General features: G+C 41.2%; 1 protein-coding gene across 8 annotated transcripts in view; it reads right to left on the bottom strand.

Moving 5' to 3' along the window:
• The window catches only part of tenm2 (teneurin transmembrane protein 2), a 478,143-nt gene that overhangs the window by 68,607 nt on the left and 382,875 nt on the right, over nt 1–26,661 (bottom strand). For 7 of the 8 annotated variants that reach the window (XM_038278102.1, XM_038278106.1, XM_038278104.1 and 4 more), the window contains one exon: nt 4,056–4,178. The exons of the other annotated variant lie outside the window; for it this stretch is intronic. In XM_038278102.1, coding sequence (XP_038134030.1) covers nt 4,056–4,178 — 123 coding nt within the window. The remainder of the gene's footprint in view (nt 1–4,055; nt 4,179–26,661) is intronic. 8 annotated transcript variants of the gene reach the window in all.

The raw sequence follows: 26,661 nt of genomic DNA, 5'->3' as shown, positions 1-26,661 counted from the left end.
TACTTAACAGATTCGGCTTTTGGGAAGTGGATACGACAAGCGATAGTCTAATCAGGGCTTCCAGATGCAGGGAAACAACGACAGACAATGAGATTCATCGCAATGCTAAGCAGAATCATCACTGGAAATCGTGAGTGACGGTAGGGAAGCAAGGATTTTTATCAATAATTACGGAGGCTGACTTTAAGGAGATGACGCGGTCTGCTTGTTCGCTCTTTGTTATCTGCGAACCGAGCCAGAACTGAACCGCGTCGAGCCCTACTGATGAACTTGTACCATGCTAGCGCGGTTCGGTTGTGTCTGGCACGGTCCGGTTCAGTTCTGCGTAACATTTGCACTGAACAGTTACCTCGGTCACCGTGCTCGGATCAATCTCGGCACAGTTCCTAAAGGGTAGAGGAAATGGGGATAAAGAGCGCATGAGCAGACCGCCTCATCTCCTATTTACAATCAGCTGACTCATTTCGCGGGTTTTCTGGTGTATCCGGCTTTGCAATTCCCAGATCTCTTCACCTGTTCACAAAACGAAATCCTTCTCAACCTATTAACAGTAAATGGCATGAAAAGAGCGTGGTGCTACCTGGGATGATGCAGAGACAGAGGCTCTCATTGAAATTTGGCCGGAGGACGCTATCCAGGCACCTAAGGTCCTGCATGTTATGGGTGCTACCATTTTTGTTTGCGTAATTATCGGCATTAGGAGGTGAGGAACCGTGCTAGCGTTATGTGTAAATGGCCGTAAGAACCAAGCTAATAATCAGATAGCCAAAGGTTCCTTAAAGGAGATATTGTACAAAATTAAACCAGGTGAATCTGAAATGTTTCCACTTGAGGAATTCTGGATAGAGAATATTGATAGTTGCAAACATATTTATCTTAAATACAAAAATTTTTATATATTTGTTTTACAATTTAAGTATAATTCCTGCTCTAAGTGGGTCACTCAGTCAGCTAAAGACGTATTTTATTATAGTCTCTATACTCCAGTTTTTGATTAATCGATTACTAAATTAGATTTAAATTCCATTATTACAATAATCAATTAATCATGATTATCCTGATTAATTGGTTCAGCCAGACATAGGTCAATTATTTTTTAATGCCTTAAACCTTTCTAGATGCCATGTTTAGCTGGCTTCATGTAAAGCTTTAACTCTGCCTCAATATCAGCAGGATCTTCCTCCACTGGGTTCCCATTAACTCTAACCAGAATTCCCTCAGCATGATGCTGCCACCACAATGTTTTATGATGATAACAGTGTTTTCATTTAAAGTTTGATATCGGCAGAAAGCATATTTGGTTTTAGAGAAATAAAAAACCCAGAACATGTATAATTACACTATACTTTGTGTTGGTATCACTTTAAAGGCCCACTGTGTTGAAGTCTGAGGTTGTAGGATGACAGAATATGAAGAATTCAGGAGCAATTCTTGTTCAAAATATCATAAAATGTTTATGTTTAGTAAAATGTTTGAATATAGTTTGATTCAGGCTTAAATTCCCACATTTCTTTTCTAATATGATGGATCATCCTGCAGGGAGATTGTAGAAATGTGTCTTACATAAAAAATGAATAAATAATAAAATGCCTTTTAATGTCTTTTTGTGTATTTTTTATATTAGAGAAACTTTTATCATTATTTCTATTTACCAGTTTGCCATTCTAATAGGAAGGTTATTTATTTTTTATTTTATTTCTGTGACCTTTATCCTTTTGAACAGTATTACAACAACGGAAATGATCTCCGCCCCGCTAGTACCAGAAAATAAAAACGATATTCCTTATGAGCACACTTGAAATCCATGATGGTCTCTGTCAATAGACATAGGCAGCGTGATTCATAATTCTCCCCCCTCAGGGTCACAACGTCTGAATATTGTCAGGTATTTACGGTTAGACCTTGAAAGAGCAAAGCATACGAGACGAGCCTCGTTAACCTTTTGAGGGATTGAATGGCTGAAAATCCCCACAGCAAAAATAACTAGAAGACCCTCAGTTGGTTGAAGCAAGTAGTTCAAAGACGTGATACTTGGTATTTAGGCAATATTCAGCAATATTTAGGCTGCACATATAGTAATAGAAAACAGTAACATTCATTTTTTTTTTATTAAATTATTTAATCATTAATAATAGATAATTTGAGTAAATTCTGACTTAAGGATTTGATTTATTCTTTTATTAATTAAGGGATAAGACTCCCTCAAACCCCCTATTTCCCCCGAAATAAATCTGTCTTAAAGCTTTAAGAAATTTAACAGAATATTATCAAACTCTCTGACATCTATCCATCACTATAGGGTTACATTGGCATTTCCGTCTGACTCCAGGCTCCATCTACAAATGAAGAAAATAGGTTGAACCTTCAGAGGAGCAGCAAACCCCTCCAGGAAACGTCAACAATTTCTCCAGGAGGTCACAAAAGAACCCAGAAGAAAATCTAAAGGAACCGTATCAATTTAGAGTCAGTTTTAATCATTTAGCGATGGGTCTGCTGGAGGTTTCTTCCTGGTTAAAGGGAGTTTTTCCTCTCCACTGTCGCTACAAGCATGCTTAGTGTGAGGGATTGCTGAAGAGTCAATGAGTCGATGCAATCAGCTTGTTTTCCTTAGATAGAAAACTTCCCTACCCTCTGAAAAACGATCCGTGGCGAGCTCGGTTCGTTACGACCATTTACACACCACACTAGCACGATTCCTTGCCTCCTAGTGATGATCTACGGTACTACTCGGCCTCAGCAGATGGCCGCTCACACTGAGCCTGGTTCTGCTGGAGGTTTCTTCCTGGTTAAAGGGGGTTTTTCCTCTCCACTGTCGCTACAAGCATGCTTAGTGTGAGGAATTGCTGAAGAGTCAATGAGTCGATGCAATCAGCTGGTTTTCCTTAGATAGAAAACTTTGAATCAATCTTACTGGATAATCTGGTGAACTGGAAAGTGGCCTGAGATGACATGATGTGAATTGGAGCTATAGAAATAAACTGAATAGAATTTAATTGAAATGCTGAAATCCTCATCCTGAGAGATCTAAGAGCACGTCCTCTCTCCGGACACTGTAGCTCCTGTTTAACCAACAGGCAGGATCCACCATGTTGATGTTCGGTGCCAAAACTTCCTCACACAGGCTTGCATCTCATGTTGGGACTCAAAATAAAACTTTTTTTTCTTAAACTCTAAAGGACTTTGCTTTCTGGGCTCAAAGAGCCTTCAGAGTACAGTGAAAAAACACACAGCATCCTGGAATCAGGTCAGCCATCTAACAGAGGAGCGTCAGGGTGCAAACGGAGAAAGACAGAGACGGTATGTGTGCGAGCAACAGCAGCATCTGGCCAAGATGGCCGAGGAACAGAGCACAACGGCCCGCTCATTAATGCCGAATACAGACACAGAGCAGCAGCCCCAAACATCTATAGCACACGCTGCGTGCGCTTCAGAGCGAGTGAGAAAGAACAGATAGAAAGCCGCATGGGGCCCTTTTAAGACAGAGGAGGTGAGAGAGGGGAGTTTTTACCTCGGCGCCGAATGAAAAGATAAACCGAGCTCGACACAACTTGCCGTGTTTAAAACAGGTTAGCAGATCCAGCGCTGCGTCACCAACTGCATCAATAATTTAGCTGCAAGTGTGTTTGAGTGGATAAATCTATTGAATTGTGTGTTACCAAGCAAATGCTTTTTGGAAGCTCCCCCAAGGATAAAAACTGTCTGCGTTTCTCTCAGCGTTAACCTAACTACAAATGTGGAGGAACGCAGACTCAGGCTAATTCATTCATGCAGTAAATACATCTATATTTAACAAATCAATCAAAATAGGATTTTTAATTTTGATGTGAATCTTTCAGAGTAATGCAGTGAATAGTACCAGAATGACATGTAGTGTTTGGAAATGATTCAAGCTCATAACAGGAAAGTAGGGCATCTATTTGGTTCGATATGTGTCACATTGAACTACTGCAAAAAAGGGGATTTGAATAATCCAAAATAATTACTCCATTTTTATTTTTTTTTTAAGGCTGACTGTGTTCCTCCTTGGTGTGGAGCGTGCAGCTGGTAGTTCATACCTCTGCCTCCAGAGGGCAGTGTGGCCACATCACTGTTGACAGGCAGACCGGCTCCCAGTCCGTTGTTTAACAGAGGGCCGTCAGAGGGCTTCAGCTGCCACGTCAGGCCCAGCAAGTTGATCGCTGCACACAGAGACATGGAGGAACGGGAGGAGAAGGAGAGAAATAAGTGAGAGGAGCCAGGGAGGTGGGCTGAGGAAATCTGATTTGAAAAGAGGACTGGCAACAAATGATAAAGGGAGAAGCAGCAGCTGAAAGCTCATCGGCAGAGCGCCCTTCTAAAGCTGGATCTGCCACATGGAGGATGAGCCCCATGCAAAAAATAAGGAGGCAATTCCACTCAACTCAGAAACCACATCAGCACGATTTATATCAAGCTTTTACTTTTGTGAATTCTATAACTAAAACTATAGCTAATAAAAACTCAAAGTTCTCGCATTAGAGTATTAGATACATATGATAAATAACACATGCAGACTTTTAGTTAGGAATATTTCATAGGGTTTACACCTTGCTAGGCTTTGCACGGCGTAGGCGGGTTCAGGGGTATCCTACCTAGGAATATTTTGAAATTTAGACTCTCTGAAACGCTATTTCCTGCATGTTGAGGTTAAATGCAGCTACGTTTTTGTCTTTGTTCCAACACTACCTTTGTCCTGATTATGGGAAATATGTTCGCTTGACTAGAGGTGGAAATTTCATTAGGAAGAAATGAGATCCCAAAAAAAGTTAATTAAAAACAATCCTCTGGACTTTGTTTCCAAGTTTGAAGATGTTTCTCTTCCATCTTGGAAGCTTTTTCAATTCAAAATGTCAGAACTAGTGTTGAGTTCCAGGTTTTATACAGTAGCCCAAAAAAGCCTTGTTTTGGTTAGGAAAACATGCAAATTAAAACTAACGGGTCCCCCCCTTTGGAATGGGGGTCGTTTCTTTTGTTAGCCTGCAATGCCCCATACCTGTCTATGTCTCTGAAAGGGGAGGTCGTTAAAGGGGAGTTTTGGTCTGGCTGAATAGACGAGGTCCTCCGCTTTCCTCTACAGGAGCATGGTAGAGATAAGATCATTTTTAGGAACAATATTATGTTTAATACGTTAATTCAAATGATTATAAAGTCTAATGCGACGTTCAGATCGCACGCAGCAGGAGCAGCAAAAACGCGCGTACTGCTTCATTTTTGATGCTTGTACAAGTTTAGATCTGACGCGCGGCTGAAGCATCTTTGCTGCTCTAGCTGCGCGATGGAAATGTGGGTCTGATGCGCGATGGGCGGAGCTACCCTATCCTTTGTTAGCCTGGAACAATGGCAGCTATATTTGCTGTGATCAGTGGGGGAAAGTAGTTTTAATATGTTATTAAGTGAGAAAGTCCACCTGTGCAGTCAGTTCATCCTGCCTTAAAAGATTATTTCTCTGTGGGAGCCGCTCAGACCCCCACATACCGGCGCTGCGCTGTCACTGGGAATCCCCAGCAGCAGCTGCCTCAGGCCCGCTCGCCTCTTGGGGGTTTTCCCCTCCTGTTGGTGGCGGCTGGAAGTAGATGTTAGCGTTTTTCAGGTCTGTGCTACAAACTGCAGGCAGCAGGATAATAAAAGCCAACATATTCTGCCGGCAGGTTTCTACATTTGAAGTTAATTTAGGCGTTAATAAACTGTTTCAGAGGAGTGATCATAGCGCTCTGCATCAGCAGTGCTGCGTCTGACTCCCTGCCAGCTCCCAGATCAGCTTCTCTGATTGGTTGGCTGCTTCTGAAGTGTGTTGTGGGCCTCAGATGCTCAGACGCGCTGCAGGACCTTTTGCTGCGCCTTAATGTGCATCCACCATTGACCTTGCAAGTAAACTACTTGCTTCTTCTGCCTCTGCTGCAATGTAGCATAATGCTACATCCACACCACAAGCCATCAAAAAAGCTTCAGCTACTTCATTTGCTCGTCCACATTAAGGTTGGATGTCCTTAATGTGATGCTTCTGAAATGTTGAAGTTTTGAGCGAAGTTTCTGGGGGAAAATTAGGTCGTATCAAAACCTTGCATCCCAAAAACAGGGTGTACAATTTCTAAAATCTTCAGTACAGGCCGTGTGCAACCTAAACACAGACATGGCAATATTTCCATTTACCTTGCAGTTTATGCACTAAATATATTTAGCCATAGTCTTCATCGGAAGCAGGATCTCTAAAATGTCCCGTGATATGGCCACCTTCGCTTTGAACTTGATGAAACGCAGTGGGCCGACAGTTGCAGACAACAAAGCTTTTCAAACCAACACATGCCTTCAAAAGTCTCCACTGGGCCACAGGCACCTCGCACTCTGTGTCCCCGAACTCCTCCACACTCAGGGGCTTTTATCTTAAAGGCTGATTTTTACACCGTTTCATATAGTCGGCCTGCTGCAGGTCATATCCCATACCCCGTAACTCTGTGTGTTGTGGCTCTTGAAGCTCTAAATCCAGCTGAGGACTGCATCTTGTAAACTCCTCCTAACTCTTGCATGGCTTTGCTTCATAAAGCTCTCGAGACTCCTGCCATCTCTGCAGCTTGTACAAATGTTTGCTCCATCCTTTTTATCTCCCTTTCCTTTCCATTCTTGTATGTGGCTCTATATAAACAATAAAAACTTTTGCTGGCTCCGTTTGAAGGGGGTCAGAGAGCTTCTGCTTAAAAAAGGCTGAATCCATAGTCTTCCTGATGGTTGTGATGGTGATAACAGCACATTGCTGTGCAAGAAATCAATTCTTACTGGTGGTGTTTAGTATAATATTGTTCTGAAAAACTGCACTGGAAAAACAATCTAGAAATAAATTAAAATTTCCTAAATTAAGTGTATTTACCCTAAATTTGAGTAGGTAAACGAGGTAGTTTCCCAATGGAATGAGTGTTGTTACTCTTAAAATAAGATAATTATATAATATGCACTTGAAATAAGACAATGCAATTGTGTTTTCTTATTTTAAATGTAAATTGTCTTGTTCCATTGGCAGAATGTCATTTTACCTCCTCAATCCAAGAACAAATGCTCTTATTTTAAGAAAAAATGACTTAGGCTATCTAGATTTGGATTTTTTCCAGTGTGTATTCTTTCCTTTATATCTATTATCATATAAATAAATGCCTAAAGTATATAACTCAGTGTGTATAAGTACATTTATATAACCGTAAGTTTCACTTTTTTAACCTGAAATACTAAAATGATGATATTGATTTTCAAAGATATGCCTGTTTATTATTGTACAGCATGTGCTTGTTCTTGAATCAGGGCGTTTTGATGAAATACAGTAGAACACAGAAACAGAGTCTATAGAGATCATGCAATTATAAACCTCAAAGTCTCCCTTCTGCCTGAACCTCTTTCCCGAAGCGTCCTTCAGCGTCTGTCGCGTTTTATTTAGAAGCCTTTACAACGTTTGGCAGAGAGCGAGTGACAGATTCCTCTCTGAAGGGAACACTCCATTGCTCTCCTCTCCTTTTCCTTTGTCCTCTGTTGGGTTATTGTGTGCTGGTGGCAGGAGGCTGCTGGAGTGGCTTCGCTCTTCACTTTGTCAGCTCTTTACTCTCCCCACGTCTCTTCGCTCCTCGGCTCCCTGCAAAACGGCTCCTCCCACCATAAATACGAGATGAGGGGCAAAACACGGCATGTTGTCACTCAGTGACGGGGTTGTTTCTTTTTTAACAGTTTAACTGATCTGCAAAGTATTTGAACATGTTCTTGATTTAGAAGCACTGGTCGCTCATAAATGTTATTTCATATAAAAAGACACCTTCAGCTTTGTGGGGATTGCAGGAATCCTGTGATGTGGGCCTGTAGGATATAGACTGGATGTATGGTTGTGTTAGAATCCATTATGTAGGTGCTACTGCACTCTTCTCAGGATGGGAGTAGACTTACAACACCTGCATGTTGAGCCTGGGAATCAATTTCCGTCTTGTCAAAATTCTATCTGCACTTGCCGAGGGTTTGCACACACCGGGATGAGTGTAAAAGTTTCAGGAGGCGGGAATGCAGATTCAGGATATGCTGCCTGGAAAATAAATAAAATAGCCTCCTTCTTCTCTTCTCTCTCAATTCTGTTTTTCTGTTTCCTCCTTTTTTATGTTTCATCACCTTATCCAGCTCTCTTCCCTCCCCTTCTTCCTGGTCAAAGGAAAGCGCTGACACCTTGGCTGCTTCCCGGCTTACACTGTCAGCTCTTTTTTTTGTTTTTTGTTATAGAGCACTTGGAGATTGGAGAGGGGCTTGGACAGACAACAAGACACAGACAGGAGAGGGAGAGTGTCCCTCCCTCCCCTCTCTGTTCTCTTATATCCAACCTTTGCCCTCTCCTTTTTAATTGCACAACCTTCCTTCCTTTCCATCTTTTTCCTTTGAATTTCCCACTTTTCTTATCTTTGCCCTGTCCTTCCTTGTAGATAACACACACCCAGACACACACAAACCCACACATTGATGCTATCACAGAGAGCCGTCGATAGAAAGATTGCCTATTGAATCAGTTGGAGACAGTAAGCAATTGTGAATCTATTGTGACGCCGTTCCCAATCTAGGTCACCTCCAAGAACATATCAGACAGACAGCACTGAGGTTAGCTCATTTTTTGTCTCCTAGTTGGGTTTAAGTCTCGGTTTAAGTCCTTTTCTCCAAAAGTTTTATTTTTCATCACACAGAGACTAAAAAAATCCCATTCATACCACTAGTACACTTTGGAAGACAGTCATAAACGGGATAAAGGAGTGAGAAAGTTTAAATCCTGAACCAACAAGTCAGACAGGAAGAGCATCAGTCAGAGACGAGAGACAGAAAACCCATGATAACCCTGCAGGAGCTGTAGAGATCACAAGAGGAAAACATTTTGTCATGCACTCCACAGGTCTGGCCTTTGGTTACTGCTTCTTGAAAGATTATAAGAAGTCCTGGTTTTAGGAATCATGTAGGGACAAAGGCAATGTGTTCAGAAAAAAAAATGGTTTACATGCAAAAGTAAGAAAACAATTAGCAAAGTCATTCAGAAGGAAACATGTAGATGGGAGATGGATGGAGATAAATACAATGAAGTTATGTTTTACTAACCTGACTTCGCATATCCATCTGGAAACCTTCCATTGAAGTAATTTTGGGAAGGGGCGAAAATACTGGTTAGCTGATTGGCCTATGTTGGTGATAGACGGGCCAAATAAACCAATCAGATCAACGAAGCATATGACGTACTAACAGAGCGACGACGAAGAGGAGCCAATTGATAGATCAAACTCTTGCCGAAACCAGTCGGGAGAAGAGCAAAAACATCTTTTCCTCTGAGAAAAGCCTCCAGAGCAGTGTTTTGCTCTTCTTTCAGTGAAGAAATACTCTGTAATTCCGATAAAACTTGCTCGATAGCCACGCTAACGCTAGGTTCATCAGCTGAAGCCGCCATGTTATTTAGACTGTTGCGTCACACCTCAACCGGCCTCAAAGCCAACGCTGATTGGACGTTCGTTTGGTGAACGGCTTCAAATTTTCTTCAACGGAGAGTCTCCAGACTGATTAGCGAGTGAAACCTTGAAAGCTCGCGAGATCAGGATGGTCTCACGAGGCTAGCATTTTACTAGGACACTAATGATTCCTGTCTGAGAAGCTAATGTGTGGAGTCTCATGACGTCCCTCCCTGCTCTCTCTGCCACACCTGCAATCAAAGTCTGAATGGTTACACCTGTGGCAGCACCAATTAATGGGAGTTACAGTATCTGGGAGGAGCACTATATATTCCTGGCTCTCCAAGTAGGTTAATGCCTTTTGTTTTATTTTATTAATATATTTAGTTTGCACAGCACATAGAAAACATGTGACCAGAAAGGCCATTAAACATTTTGAGGAAAATCAGAGGCATTACCATTGGTTGGTTACACTTTCTGCTCAGTGTCAGATTACTTTCCCCCGGACATCCCTTAACCACAAACATATGCAACAGAGATTAAAAAAGGGAAGCAAGAGACCCATCATCCCTTGCCCTCGCAACCATTGATCGACAGAGGTCATTTTAAGGCCTGGCATACACTCTATAATATTTTCAATCATTGTACTAAGCTACAGCTCACGATGTACGATAACACTTCATGGTTTAAAAGTTCACAGATCACGATGTATGGTCTTGCACTGTACAGTCTGACGCTCTGATGCGATCTACCTGCTCTACATCGGACTCCATCGGAAAGAGAAGGTGCTGGTCGAACTCATCAATCTGGACGAAAAAGATGAAGAAGAACTCCCTTGTTTGCACATGCGCAGTGCGTTCTGGTCGATCAGCTCGTAACTCTGTTTCAACAGCAGGATTTGCCCAAGAACACCTCACGAGAGCCGACTGAATTTACACGTTTGATTTTCTCCCAATCGTACAATTCCTATTTGAAAGGTGGCCGTGAGAAGCTGATGGCCCCTCGTTACCCCCGTATACTAAACGACGCAGGACGAACCATGAAGCTGAAACAAAAATTGCTCATACGACTGGAGAGTCAGCCCGAAAACGGCAAAAAATAATACAGTGCATGCCTTAGAGATGCTTTAGAGAACAATAAATACATAACTGCTATACCTTCCATCATAACATCCAGAGAGATAGCAACATATACATTCATATGTATACAAATAAAGAAGCTAGAAAAAATAAATACTACAAAAGCATGTCCAATTATAATCAGGACAAGATATAAAAATGACCCAAGTAAAGCATAATGGGACTACACCATAATACAGAGTTTTTCTCTCAGTTTAAATATTTTGGCATGATTTGAGCGCGCTACAGAGAGCTCCAGTTGTTCAATGTAAACGGGCCATTCCCTCAATAACAGTGTATGTGATGGTAAGTGCCAGAGTCTTGAAAGCCATTTATGTGAATTGACCATACAGCAATTGTTGTTTTGACCTTCTGATATCGACCTGTTTCATTCCTGTTTTCTCCTGCCTGCTTTGTTGTCAGATATTCCTGTAGGCAGGAGGTTTATCCGTGGACATCTACCTTCTGCCTTGCCACTTGACCAAGTTTGTTTGACTCCACCCGTTTGGATTGTCCTGTCAACAAGTACGACCAAAGCTTCGACCTCGGATCTGCCTCCTTCCTCTGTCCCCCTGGAAACTCCTGCCCGGTTAGTGTGTCTCATGTTACTAATTCTCCCGCCTGGATCCTGGACTCCCCTCTTGTCTAGCCCTTCTGGATACCTCTCCCCTATGGACCGTCATGATCTACGGACTGAATATGACCTTAGAACTGCCTAGCACCGTTAGGATTTGGATCAGTAAATCAGTGATCTGAATGATTGACAGGAACTCACTGGGATTTCATTATCAGAGTAAGAGTACACCTTCGACTCCCCTGAGTTCTTCTTGGCCATGTTTCTCATCCCTTTAGTAATTACAGTTTCAGTCATTTCCTTTCTGGTCCAGATTCTTTACAGGCCTTACAGAACACTTTGTCTATACAACCAGAGTTTCAAGGGAATGATTTAGATGATTTGCACTTTCATGGCTTAAAAACTGGTATAGTCAAAGTCAACATGTAGATCTAGTTGAGAAAGCTTTCTATAGGTGCTCTCAATCAAATCTGTGACAGACTTTGGCCAAAGAAGATTGTGCAAAGGTTTCAGTCTCAAGTTGTGCAAGCTGACCCAGACACAAGTATTGTTTCATCAAGGCCCTGATTGAAAATACATCCCTTAGGTTTGAGCTTTTCTTTTATAAAAAAAAAGTTAAAATCAATGTATTGAACGGTATTGAAAATGCACTGCAATGCCTTTGCAATGCTGTTAGCGTAGTTTACTTTGGAAAGGCAGTTTAAAGGTGACCAACAGATGGCACACTTACTCCTCTGTGATAGGAAATCCAAAACTAACGCTTTGTCAACAGGTTTCGTTGCAGAAAGACAGAAAAAAACAGACACTTGTGATCAACTTTTCCATCCCTCCCTCCATGCAGCAACACTTCTGACAGTGTTGGGGTGTAATTTAAGCAAAAAAAAATATAAAACTGCAGAAACTGATGTATTTAGCTTTGTGCTGCCATAATTTTAAGCATTTTCCTTTGTGGTCGTAATCGTCGTAATTACTGTTTTCCTGCTGCATTTCAAGCCTTTATTAAGTGTGGTGCCAATAAAGCCCATCTCAGTTCAAATCCACTGACAGGCATGGAGCACAGGGGATTCAGACTGTCTTAGCGGTACTTTCTCTTTTTAAGCTCTGCCTTCTTCAGGCATTCAGCTCAACAGAGAGACAAAAAAAAGAAGAAAAAACAGTTTACAGGCATACGGGGGCAGATCATCAAGCTACAGGTAGATAAACGAGTATTGGATTAAAAATAGATTGGCTACTTCATGGAAGGGTTTTTTATTTTCTGATTTTCTGATTCATAATTCAGCAAGGCAAAGTGCTTGCCTGTATCATCCGCAGAAGGCAGCTTCTGGAAAAAAAGCACAACACACTGTCGCAAAAAAAAAAACAAGAAGAAGAAGATGGTGTTGATGTGGAGGAAAGAAGTGGTGGCTAACGCCCGGAGAGAGAGGTTAGTGGTTGAGACTTCTTGGAAGAGTAATGGCGGGAGAAAACGGAGAGAAACAAAAAAAAGGCTCATAGAGGAGGCTAAGATGATGCGGGAAAGATGCGAGCAATGATGAAGGTAGGTATGATCAAGAGGAGAATTACCGACTTTTTATCCTTTGACAGGCCAACACATCTGAGCAATATATATGATTTCTGGTTGAACTGGAAAAAAAAAAACTAATGACCGAGAAAAGAGAATTTCTGCACTGAATGTCCCCAAAGAGGAAACCATCATATCATCATTCTGCTCACCAGAACCTAGCTGTAAATGTTCAAAGTCTTCTCATGTCTCTCGCATTTCTTCCACTGCCGCCTTTTTATGCGGCAGCTCCAACTAAACCACTTGTGATGCTGCTAATTGCACCAAAGGCATAGTGCGGCCCTCCTGCATGTATTCATACGCACCTAATGTATCTCTTGCATTGCAAGTAAAAATTACATAAAGAGCATGCTCACACACACACACGTGAACAGTAGACATTCATTCTCCCCTGGCCATCCAGATAAATGCATATTAACTGTTCTAATTCACCAGTAAATTAACAACTCTGACCTCAATTAGGGCGGTAATTGTAGCAGAGACCAGCCCCTCCCAACATCAGCCTGGCTTCTAATGTGGCCTAGGAAGCTTTTTCCTACTACTCTTTTTTTAATAGCCCAGAACTCCGCCTCTTCCTTTCTGTTTCAAGGGGCTCTATTATTGGCTTGCTCAAAGGCAATTTTTCCCCAAATTAAACATGCACAGATACAAAAAAAAAAATAAGATAGAATTAAACAAATAAAACTGAAAAAGCATAGGGTCCATCATGTTAAAATTTTATACCCTAACAAATACCCAAGACTCTCTTCTTTTTATGCCTACTTTAAATACATTTACCTTTTAATTAGCAAATATCAGACATTGCTTTAATTGATATATATTCTGTGAAAATCTAATAACATCACATCAGAAATGAAAGCAGTCACATAGCTTAGGATTAGTTTATAAATACATATGAGGCGGTGCACCATTTTGCTTCTCCATTTTTGGTAAGATAAAAGGAAACAAACTAGCAGAGGCAGCTGGCCAGTAGAGGGCGCAAGGGCGCCGCCTCACTTACCCAACGATCTAAAATAAGACATAAAAATACAAATAAAAATGTAATTAAAAAAATAAAATTAAAAATATATTAATATTCCTTTTTTAGATGTACAAGATAAGTATTTAATGTTTAATGAGGAGTAAAGCGGTTTCGTTCGTCGTCGAATTGGTGACGTATTTCAACTCTGGGGTGCAAAAATCTTTGACCATAGAAACTCTTTAAAAGCTGCACATTAGCCGTAGCTCCTCATTCACACAAAAGATAGAAGCATTCTGATCGAAAGGTTTATGGAATTATTTAACAACAAGGCTAGGCTAACTGCATGCAGCGAGGCTAATGCTTTATCCTGCTTTCCCTGCCTCCTTTTTTAAACATCAGGATCTGACCCAGCATGGATTAAAACAGCTATAACTGATTTAAAGCACTTTTCAGAACATTTTATAATGTTGTTTTTTGTTGTTGGCATTCATGTAAATATACTTAGTATACATTTAATTGGTTTTTGGTATACCTCTATATCTAAGTTGTAGCCCCCCCTGGAGAAAACTCCACCAGAGCCTCTAGCTTTACGGTTTATCTGTATTTGAAAACATGTCATCAGTGGGAAATGAGGTTAAAAACTAGTAAAAGCGACTGTAGATCATTTTACCTTTAACTTTCTGTTCCAATGAAGGACCATCTTTGTCCAGTGAGAGGCAAAAGAAAAAGAAAAATGAAAAAAGTAATTACCTGGAGAAAACTAGAGTCTACATCCACCAAGTCCACTGAGAGTCTATATCAGTGCAGCTTTTTCCAAGGGGGGGACAATTCATGAGGGAGCGGGGCTTCAAAATGGACACAGAGTTTTCAGATGGATTTAATTGAATAACGGTGGAGTTTGTTTTGACATATTACAAATAGGGTATACCAGCAATTAGTCTGTGCCCCCGGCAGAGGTGACTAGTTTATTCGTTATCCTACAATGGATGAGCTCAATGCAGCAGTTATCAGCCGCTGTGATTCTTCACAGATTTCATATTATCTGTAAGCTTCTTTCAGTCCTGTTTTCAGGGAAATGTTTCATGTGTTTCATTGTTTATTTTAGCTGATGTAATTAGGGTGGTGGGGGTTGATGTGTCCCCTCTGTTCAGAAAGAGTAGAATGTAGCTCTGCGGCTTAGTTGGTCTTACATGCTTACTTTTAGTCTGTAATTCGTTTAGTCACCCCTAGATAAAGGTACAGCTTACGCACTGTGGCTTTAGAGTGTAAATACAGAATTAATTGTCAATATTTTATTGGTTAAATTGGAGCTTTTTGCTCTTATAGCTCATCCAAAATAGTTAGGCTATCCTGAGCTATTTTCTCTAGTTGTGCTGCTATATGTTTTGGCTGCTGGAGGACATAGGGAACACTTTTTCCTCATTCTGCTTCATTCTATCTCTATTCTCCCATCCTGCAGTATTTGTTCCACTTACTTTATACTCTCTCTCTGCTTTTTCTCATAGTAGCTTCATCTGGTCTGTTCCTGTTTGGCTGTGACTCCATCCTGGAGAGAAATATCAGCTGTGCTGCTGCCATCAACACCTTTGTTTCTAGATGTTGGAGCTTGACCTTTTTCTGTTTCTTTTGCTGTAACTAACAGAATTGGCTTGGAGCTGGTCTGCCTTGCTGTGTCTTTCCCAGGCGGGGCGACCTGTGGGGCTAGTTAACAGTTTTGTATTCTGTCTCCTTGAACCCCAGTCGGCCTCGGCAGATGGCTGCTTACATTTAGCCTGGTTCTTCTGAAGGTTTCTTCCTGTTAAATGGGAGTTTTTCTCTCTGCTGTCGCTAAATGCATGCTTGGCGTGAAAGATAGCTGAAGAGTAAACAACAAAATGCGAGCAGAGGTCGTCGCCACAGGCTCATCCAGGAAGAGCACGACTTGCAAGTCAATAACTGGGTGAAATCAACTGCTTTTCCTAACCAATCCAACAATATTGTTTGTTTGTGCTGTGAATTGGTGCAATATAAAAAACAATCAGTTGAATTAAGTTTAATTAAATGTATGACACATGAAAGTAGAATTTTTTTTGTAGAACAGGCCTAACCATGCTCCACACAGTAGTTTTTCTTAGATGTTGAATGCATTACAAATAAAATGTATTATTATTTTTATAATTTACTGCTTATCAACAGCTCAGCTGTAGAGGTGGACAGCAGCACCAAATTCCTGGGGGTGAACATTACAGACACCCTCACCTGGACTGGAAACACCACCTCACTGGTCCAAAGGGCCCAGAAGCGCTTAGACTTCCTCTGGAGGATGAGGAGAGCCCCCCCCCCCACCTTCTCCAGAAGCTCCATAGAGAGCGTTCTGAGCAGCTGTCTCACTGTGTGGTGTGGAGGCTGCAGCGCCTCAGACTGGAAGAAGGTGAGAACAGCAGAGAGGATCATGGGGGCTCCTCTTCCCTCCATTAAAGACATTTCATCCCAGCGCTGTGTGTCCCGAGCCCGTGACATCATCAATGACCCCTCACCCCCCCACCATGGACTGTTCTCCCTGCTGCCCTCTGGGAAGAGGCTTCACAGCATTCAATGCAGGACCAGCAGGTTCTGCAGCAGCTTCTTCCCCACCGCCATCACACTGATGAACTGTTGTGAAAACTCTAAATCAACTCACAAACCGATACTCTGCCTCACACTGATAACATTTGTTTTTTATTTGCACTACACGGTGAATCTCCAAAATCAAATTTAACTCAGTGTTTCTACTGCACTTTTTTATCATATATATTTATTTTTGCACTGCTCTGAACCTTCAACATCAATGCCTTTTTGCACCACGTCTCTCCTGCACTGTTTACATTTTGATCACTGCTGCACTTTATGGAAATGTTCATCTTCACTTCTAAGCTGCTCACTCAACTGGCGAAAAGCTGTATGTAACGAAATTTAGTTAAGAATTTTATCAAAAGTGAAAGGGTACCTGCCAAAAAAAGATCTGGAGACTGTAATCCATGCTTTTATTAATACAAGATGGATTACTGCAACTCTTTATATGCTGGCTTGAACCACTCACTTTTACACCAGCTGGTACAAAATGCAGCTGCCCGTCTCCTTACTGGCACACGTAAACGTGACCACATATCACCAGTTCTAGCCTCATTGCACTGGCTACCGGTTGTTTTTAGGATGGATTTTAATATTGTATTGTTTGTTTTTAAAGCTCTTAATGGTCTAGCCCCCCAGTATTTGACTGAGCTTCTCCAAATTCATTCCCCGGCCAGAACACTGAGATCCTCTAATCAGCTGCTACTGGCGATGCCTAAAACCAGACTTAAACCCAAAGGTGATCGTGCCTTTATGGCAGCGAGGCTCTGGAATAACTTGCCTTGGCATGTTAGATCAGCAGGCTCCTTAGAGGTTTTTAAATTCTCTTTAAAATCACATTTCTTCTCCCTGGCTTTTAATCATGTCTAAGTGGACATTTGGCAAAATTGTATTTTATTTTAAATGTTATTTCATTCTAATTCTTTTATTCTATTTATTTATTTTAATTGAAACATTTATCCTATTCTATTTTTATGTGTTTATGTATTTTAGCCTTCAGTTTTTATCTTATGTTCCTTAACTGTGATTCCTGTACAGCACTTTGGTCAACCCCGGTTGTTTTAAATGTGATTTATAAATAAAGTTTGTGTTGAGTGTATACAAAATGACAATAAAGGTTGTCTAAGTCTAAAATGTAAATGATGGAAAGATAAATGGGACAAACAGGGATGCAGTGAGATACGACAGACTGGCTGGACAGATGAATAGAACTATTTCTAGTTGAAGGGATGCGTAGATGGATTTAACTTTTTATACAATAGTAAAAGGGAATAATATCAATATCTGATCTGTATAAATGACATTCTGTCCTTTTTCTAGACTGTTTTTCCTTCATCACATCTCTCTCTATATCTTTAACGCAGGTGTGAGTTGCCGACATTAGAGAGTCGGAGGAATAAAAAGCAACACGCTGGTCCAGGCTCTCAACAATCAGGCCTTTTGGGATATTACGTAAAATTGAGCTCATGAAATCCACTCGCCTTACCTATAAATAAGGCGGACCTCTCTGGCAGCTGAGCTCTAAGGATGCTCTCCTTGCTGAGATCAGTTGGAGTCTCAGACAAAAAGGATGGGGGCGGCTGACGGCTGCCCTTGGGGGGGGGGGGTCACATCGACTCCTAGAGACTAACTATCTGCCAGCGTATGTGTGTGTGCGTCAGCGTATGCATGTGGTAAATTGCTCAGTATTAACAACAAGCGCACAAAGCTGCAAGCCCCTTTGGGACCTCCTCACTCAGCTGATGCAACTGAACTGTAATTGACTGCAACACAAAAGGTTATACGAGTTGCTGGCAGCTCTTACCTGCCCAAAATGAAAAGGCAGCAACTTGGTAAATCACAGAGCTAAAAACGGCTTCTTTACTGGTGTGGAAATATTGACAGGACCTTCCAGAGCTGTAGCAAAGTGCTTGCCCATGACAGTGTGAATATGTGGGTAAGCGTGATTGGTTAAATGAAAAGAGATGTGCATCTGAGTGATGTCCTCCTTTCTGAATCCTCATTTCCTCTTCACATATCTGCTCCGTGACCCTCCCTCCTCCCTGCTGCCGCTCTGCCTCACCTCATCCTTGCCTACCTCGAGTCCTTTCCCTCTCATCGATCTGTATTAGAAACAGGATATGAGGAACTATGCTATCTTATCACACATCAGAGAGCAGCAGCGAATGAGTGAGGATGAAAAGACAGAGTGCGTCTTGGAAGGCCGTGAGATGGAGAAGCTGAAAAGAAGCTGAGAAAGGAGACTGAGAACAGGGGGAAAAAAATACCCGTCATTCATCTTCTGTTTTAAACACAGGACAAGTCGACCATCGCAGGGCCTAACTGGACCCAGATAAGATCTGTGCTAATGAAAAAATGAATTAGGAAATGAATGAATGAATGAATTTCAGTCCGGATAGACGTTTCTCCTTGGCTCTACCTTGGCCACACTGTGGCTCTACGTTTCTTATACCTCATCCAAAATACTCAAGTTATCCTGAGCTATTTTCTGCATTTGTGCTGCTATAGGCCTAGACTGCTGGAGGACATAGGGACCCCTTTTTCATCATTCTATCTCTATTCTCCCACTCTGCAGAATCTGTTAGTTCAATCAAACATCACCAAGCTACCAAAGTGAGAGTAAAGATATAAAGAATTAGGAATAAAGTTGGAGAAAGGTTGGACTTCAGAGCTAAAGAAAATTCTGTGTAATCATTTTAGAAGCTAGATGATTAGATAGATTTTTGCTGCTATAGGCTTAGACTGCTCGAGGACATAGGGACCCCTTTTTCATCCTTCTGCTTCATTCTATCTCTATTCTCCCACTCTGCAGAATCTGTTAGTTCAATCTCTAACGTTCTGCTCTCTCTGCTTTTTCTCATAGTAGCTTCATCTGGTCTGTTCCTGTTTGGCTGTGACTCCATCCTGGAGAGAAATATCAGCTGTGCTGCTGCCATCAACACCTTTGTTTCTAGATGTTGGAGCGTGGTCTGTTTTCCAGTGTAGTCCTGTTTCTCTGACTGTGACTGGTTGCATGTGCTCCCTTTCATCCTTTGACATGAGGATTGGCTCGGACCTTGTCTGTCAGGCTGTGTGTTTCCTGGACTGGCTGACAGTTTCCTTTTGTATCTATGCTTCTTTTTCTATGTCTGATTCAGTCTCCCTGAACCACCTGGAGGTTTCTTCCTGTTAAAAGGGAGTTTTCTTCCCCACTGTCGCTACAAGCATGCTTGTTTTGAGGGATTGGTGAAGAGTCAATGAGTCGATGCAATCAGCTGGTACCTTGAGATGACACGTTGTGATTTGGCGCTAAAGAAATGAACTGGATTGAACTGCAAGCTAAAGCATGCTGATTTAAGTAAAAAGACGTTCACCCTGCATGAAAAACCTGGATTTCTGCCCAAATACCACAAAACAAATGCTAGAAACAGCATCTTTGACTAAAAAAAGAAATGAGAGATAAATATTACAACCCAAACAATTGTGCAATCTACCAGAGCTGATGACCCATTTATCCCTGGCAGTGCAGATGGCGTAGCACCTTGCACCATGCCCTAGCCCTCTTCCTGGAACGGCAGCGTGCGGTAAGATCCTAACCTTTATCAATGAGACAGGCCCCGCCGCTGCGGACACACGCTCCACGTCCGATCCCAATGCCCCGCTCTCCGTAGCAGCCATATGCCCAAACGGTGCCTTCACCTCCAAAACATGGAGCCCGCACACGCCAAAGATGCACATGTACACGGACACCTACGCTGGCATGAGCGACACATCCTGACCTCTCACTGTTCCACCTTGGATCAGCAGAAGGGAAGCCACATGCCAAGTGAGAGCTCCACAACGCTCAGACATATTCCACAGTTTTGGTTTATCCAACATCTTAGAGGACAAATAAACAACGTTCCACATGGTTCATACAGGGAAAGTTATTTCTCTTCCTAACTGTGTGGTCTAATTTTGTTCGAATGCTTACAACTTCCTCCTGAATCTAAAATAAGAAGAAATGATCTCATATTAAGAGTTACAGAGGCATGCTTAACGTAAAAAAAAAACCTTTAGACACTTTCAATTTAAACTGAAGAATGACTTTAAAAGCAAAACATTGTTAGTCACGGTATGAAGGTTTAATGGCACCGTAAGATCAACGTTTGATGATATTAAGTGAAATTAAACTGCATGATTGATAAGACCTTAAATTATGACATAAATTTAAGGTCTAAGGTTTAAGTATAAGGGATTGTTTTTATTTTGAGAATGAATTTCTAATAATACAAGAATGAAATCCTCATACCACAACCCGTTTAAGAAAGAAAGTTTTGAGCTTCGACCATCAAACAGCAACATGAGTCAACTTTGACCTCCTGTCCAGTTTGATGCTGCTGCTAAAAGATTTCCTTATTTGTGAAACCGATGAAGTATAACTTCAAAAGACGCTCCACATTCCTCGTTTTAGGGGAAAAAGTGCTTCTTCTGAGAAAATACAACTTTATTCTCATAATTTTATGACTTTATTCTCTAAATAGAAAAAAAAATCTCCAGCCTGGTCCTAATTATCTGTCTCATTAAATAAACTCATAAAAACTCGATTTATTTTAGTACAAAAGTAGCTGATGGTAAAAATGGGTAAAAACAAATGACTCCATTAAGATGATTCAACAGAGGTGTCAATTAACGAAGTACAAATAATAATCCTTTTTTGGTTACTGTCTAATGGATTCTTTTGTAAAAAAAAAAAAAAAAAGTATTTTTGTTTTTTTAACCGAAATAAAGTAATCATTCATTCATTCAAATAATAAATAAATTGATTCAATAATATCCCCAATACTGGTAGTACTGTAATGACGGCGACACAAATTCCTGTGAAACTGAGTTTTTATTCTGAAAACACGAGATGTTATTTTTTTTACATTACATGTAACAACATGAACCCCTAAACAGAACCATAACATAACACAGGATCATTACTGTACAGGTGCTGGTCATAAAATTAGAATATCATGAAAAAGTAGATTGATTTCAGTAATTCCATTTAAAAAGTGAAACTTGTATATTATATTCATACATTACATACAAACTCATATATTTCAGATGTTTATTTTGTTTAATTTTGATGATTACAAATGACAACAAATGAAAATCTCAAATTCATCATATCAGAAAATTAGAATATTACTGAAGACCAATAAAAACAAAGGATTTATAGAAATGTTGGCCAACTGAAAAGTATGAACATGAAAAGTATGAGCATGTACAGCACTCAGTATTTAGTTGGGCCTCCTTTGGCCTGTATTACTGCAGCAATGCGGCGTGGCATGGAGTCGATCAGTCTGTGGCACTGCTCAGGTGTTATGATAGCCCAGGTTGCTCTAATAGTGGCTTTTAGCTCTTCTGAATTGTTGGGTCTGGTGTATTGCATCTTCTTCTTCACAATACCCCATAGATTTTCTATGGGGTTAAGGTCAGGAGAGTTTGCTGGCCAATTAAGAACAGGGATACCATGGTCCTTCAACCAGGTACTGGTAGCTTTGGCACTGTGTGCAGGTGCCAAGTCCTGTTGGAAAATGAAATCTGCATCTCCAAAAAGTTGGTCAGCTGCAGGAAGCATGAAGTGCTCTAAAACTTCCTGGTATGTGGCTGCGTTGACCCTGGACCTCAGAAAACACAATGGACCAACACCAGCAGATGACATGGCACCCCAAACCATCACTGACTGTGGAAACTTTACACTGGACTTCAAGCAACGTGGATGAAGTGCCTCTCTTCTTTTCCTCCAGACTCTGGGACCTTGATTTCCAAAGGAAATGCAAAATTTACTTTCATCAGAGAACATGACTTTGGACCACTCACCAGCAGTCCAGTCCTGTTTCTCTTTAGCCCAGGCAAGACGCTTCTGACGCTGTCTGTGGTTCAAGAGTGGCTTGACACAAGGAATGCGACAGCAGAAACCCATGTCTTTCATACGTCTGTGTGTGGTGGTTCTTAAAGCACTCACTCCAGCTGCAGTCCACTCTTTGTGAATCTCCCCCACATTTTTGAATGGGTTTTGTTTCACAATCCTCTCCAGGGTGCGGTTATCTCTCTTGCTTGTACACTTTTTTCGACCACATCTTTTCCTTCCCTTCGCCTCTCTATTAATGTGCTTGGACACTGAGCTCTGTGAACAGCCAGCCTCTTTAGCGATGACCTTTTGTGTCTTGCCCTCCTTGTGCAAGGTGTCGATGGTCGTCTTTTGGACAACTGTCAAGTCAGCAGTCTTCCCCATGATTGTGTAGCCTATAGAACTAGACTGAAAGACCATTTAAAGGCTTTTGCAGGTGGTTTGAGTTAATTAGCTGATTAGAGTGTGGCACCAGGGGCCATCAATTTTGAACCTTTTCACAATATTCTAATTTTCTGATATGATGAATTTGAGATTTTCATTTGTTGTCATTTGTAATCATCAAAATTAAACAAAATAAACATCTGAAATATATGAGTTTTTATGTAATGTATGAATATAATATACAAGTTTCACTTTTTAAATGGAATTACTGAAATCAATCTACTTTTTCATGATATTCTAATTTTATGACCAGCACCTGTATTTATTTAAGCAACGAGGCAAACTTTCTTACTTTGGTCATTTTACAGTTGCTAATGTGTGAGCACAGCGCTCCCTGGATGTGAGTATAAGGCAATGATCTTTTCTGATCATTGGACTCAGCAAACCTCTATATCAGAGGTCACGGATTAGCAGAACGTGGTCCTGATCCGTTCCCACCTGCTGGCTAATCCGGACCTGATTTAAAACATTTATAATTTACTGCATGTTGTCCGATAACAGTGTCTAATTTTACTTGCGCTGCTTTTCCTGTTAATACGGTAAAGCCCTGGGGAGCGTCCGGCTCCAGGCTGCACGTGATCCAAATGAGCCAATGAGCTGTCAGTCTGGGTTGCTGCTGCTGCTACTTTTAGACACAGCAGGCAAACCTGTGGCAAGCCGGGCGATGGGAAAGAAGGAGAAGACCATGAGAAAAAGAGAGCAGAGAAAGTGTGGACTGCTGGAAGAACTGCGGTGAACTGGTGAAAGAAAAGTGAAATGGCGTGCTCAAAGATGACCCTGCACATTTAGAGGATGTTTGGCTCAACCTGCTGCTGTGAAGCAGGATTCTCCACCATGAACAGAATCAACAATAAATCTGGATCCAGGCTCAAAATGAGCTCCTTGATATGTGCTTGAGAATGGCTTAGTCTCCGGTTAAACCCAGGTTTAAAGCCTTGCAGGGCAGCCTAAAGCCCACTGCCAACATTAAGACAGAAAAAAGAAAGAAAATAACAAACGATCAGTTCATAAATGTTTACTTTAGATTTTAAAATAAAAAAATCTTCTTTTTTTTATATATACACATTTTTTATTTAAAAAATTCAATGTATAACATGGATGCATAAACACCTAATTTTATTTCAGAGTTAAATTCTGTTTAAAGCAAGAGTTTTAATTAAAAATGTCTCTGGACCTTTACTGGTTGATGATTTTCTTTATTTCAGACCGCACTGATTTTTAATTGGTTACCGCTGACCTGTATGTTTATCTATAGTAATTATGTACAGCAGCTTTAGTAAAAACATGACTTTACTCATAGATTATGTTAATTTTGACTGTCAACTATTTCTGATAAATGATAACTCTGGTAGCAGCATAATATATAAAAAAAAATGATATGTTTACCATAAAATGATTATCCTCTTACTTCCTGATTATTTAATGATCTCAGTAACTACAAAATACTACCTAAATATTACATTTAATCAGAGGTGGAAAGTAACGAAATACATTTACTCAAGTTACTGTATTGAGTAGGTTTTTTGTGTATTTTGTATTTTTCAAGTAGTTTTTAAAATCGGTAATTTAAATTTTACTTGATTACGTTTTGAGTGAAGTATTGTGCTTCGTTACATTACAAATTCCATCCGTTGACGTGACGTGATCAGCATGTAGATCGAGGCTACCAGGCGCCAAGTCTTTCTGTAGGAGATTGGGAACGAGATGGAGGTGGATCAGGAGAGCGACGACGGTTCAGAGAACGTTTCACTAGAAATGCTAGCTGAAACATTGAATTCTGCTGCCCAAAAACCACGAAAATCCTCGGCCACATTTGAAAGACTGCTTTTCATTTAAATTCAAGAGGGCCGACAGTATCGTCATGCAATGCCAGATGAGTCTGCCAAAGGTGACTGAACTGGCAGCATTCAATAACTGTGTCATGTGTGGCATGTTTTATGTTGTCATTGCATTTGTATAGTGCTTATTAATAACTGTTGTTAATGTTTGAAGAAAAGAAGGACGGCCCGCAGAACCAACAAATTTATGGCACTTTTACCTTCAATTGATTGTTTGAAAAAGTTTTATGGGATGGTCTGAACTAAAATTGCGCATTATACCTTTCTAAGGGTCTTAAATGTCATGTGTGACATGTGTTATCTTGTATACATTTGTATAGATTTTTCTTTAATTAAAAACTAAATAGTTTTGGATTTATGACTCCTCGTCCTATTTTCACTACATGGGAGAGATCCCCTGCCCCGTTCAACAGTTTTTTTTTAAATGTAACTAAGTAACTTTTACTTAAAATACATTTTAAATTAGCTACTTATTACTTGTACTTGAGTAATATTTCATCCAAGTATTGGTACTTTTACTTGAGTATGATATTTTAGTACTTTTTCCACCTCTGCATTTAATGATGTATGAATAACTCATACATTAGAACTTCTTTTACAATGTGCTACTACCCAATGGCTTCATTTAAGTTAATCAATTATCCGATATTAAAAGACAGCAGGTTGTAACCACCTCATTACCAAGCAATATCTGCTGTTTTTCATTTCAGCTATCTATGCTGGTGTCTTATTTACGCCCCTAGCTGTCATAACTAGGGTATTAATATTGATGTATACCTACAAGCCAGTTCAGATGTTTAAATGTACAGGGTTTCATTTAAACTGTGGATTTTTTTTTTATTTCACCTGTCTGAGTAGCTCTGGTGAACCCGCTGGCGTGTCACACCCCTGAGTTACAGACATGCATTTGATTATAAAGTATTTACGTTGCTAACTGCACAGCTGTGAACGATAAAGCCATTAACATGTTATTATGGGATGGAGCCGCTGATGCGAAGGCGTCCGAGTGAAGCCCTTCTAGCCCGAAGGAGCGGCGGGCCAAGTAAGCGATTGTGATCAGTCTGGAGCGGCCAAGATGGCGGTGATGGATGGGAAGTGGTCGGCTTCAAGGCGTGAAGGTCACACTCGATGACAGTGTTTGCACGCGTGTGGGGCTCTGTTTAATCAACACGGGGAGGAGTCGGGAGAGAGCGACCTAAGAATACGTGGTGTGAATGTGCACGCTCGCCAGTGGGTGAGTCGTCTCATTCATCAGCGTGGGGTGGGGGGACGGTGTCATGCGGGGCACGCCACAGAGCTGGACGAATCCACCAGTCACACGCATTCATAAGAAACACTCCTGCAGAGGTGACACCGTCGTCCGCTAGCAGGAGTTTATTCAAGGGCGCCCCTCTACATGCCTGTAACAGGCCTGACGCTCCTACAGTCCATCATCTATCAATTCCACTCATATTCTAAGACTCATTTTCTTTCCCCATTTTTCATCCTTCTCTACTTGTTTTGACACAAACGATTCTTCTCATCCTTTGCATCCTCTGTCCTTTCATCCCGCCGTCACCGTCCCTCTGTTCTCTGTTTGCTGTGATCAATTAGGAGACATTAGTCCCACAGTTATTCCAGGTGACAGCAGCCCTCGGGAGGCCAGGTTCTCCTTCATCTCTCCTCCGTCTGCCTCTCCCTCTGTTTCCTCTTCCCACACCTGACTGATGCGTCTCTCACTAGATGTTCTCCTTCCCACCATCATAATCTTTCTCTTTACTCTGCAATAATAGCGACGCGCTCCTAGACTTGAGCAAGTTTGCGACCTGACCGCGGATGGGGGCAGACATCCTCCCCTCTTCTCAGGCAATCCGTCCTCCATTTCCCATCCCTGTATACACTCACCTCTGTCCTCCTTCTATCCCCCCCCTTCTCCTTTACATTCTCCAGGTTGCCACTCACAATGATGGACCCGTCTCCTCTCCTATATGCCAACTGTTCACCTGTATCCTAGCAACCACCTCTTCTTTTGGCAGCGAGCAAACAAGACGCAGAGGGAATGAGGAACAAGCAGTCTCGTTTATCCTCCTCTCTCCATCCGTTCTGTCATTCATTCACACGGAAAGAGGAAGGCCACACTCCACTGGAGTTTGGAGCAGAAGCTACATTCGTCGGTCCTCTCTGGCTCTTCGGGATGCCGCAATGATGAAATGACCAGACTTAAAAATTTCATTTCAGCATTCATGTTTGTATGTTTATCTGGTTCCCATGGCTCCATGAAGCAG

Source organism: Cyprinodon tularosa, unplaced genomic scaffold (assembly GCF_016077235.1).
Source record: "Cyprinodon tularosa strain WSP-4 unplaced genomic scaffold, ASM1607723v1 ctg138, whole genome shotgun sequence".
NCBI classification, from domain to species: domain Eukaryota; kingdom Metazoa; phylum Chordata; class Actinopteri; order Cyprinodontiformes; family Cyprinodontidae; genus Cyprinodon; species Cyprinodon tularosa.
The sequence above is the reverse complement of the archived record's forward strand: the minus strand, read 5'-3'. Positions and strand labels throughout refer to the sequence as shown.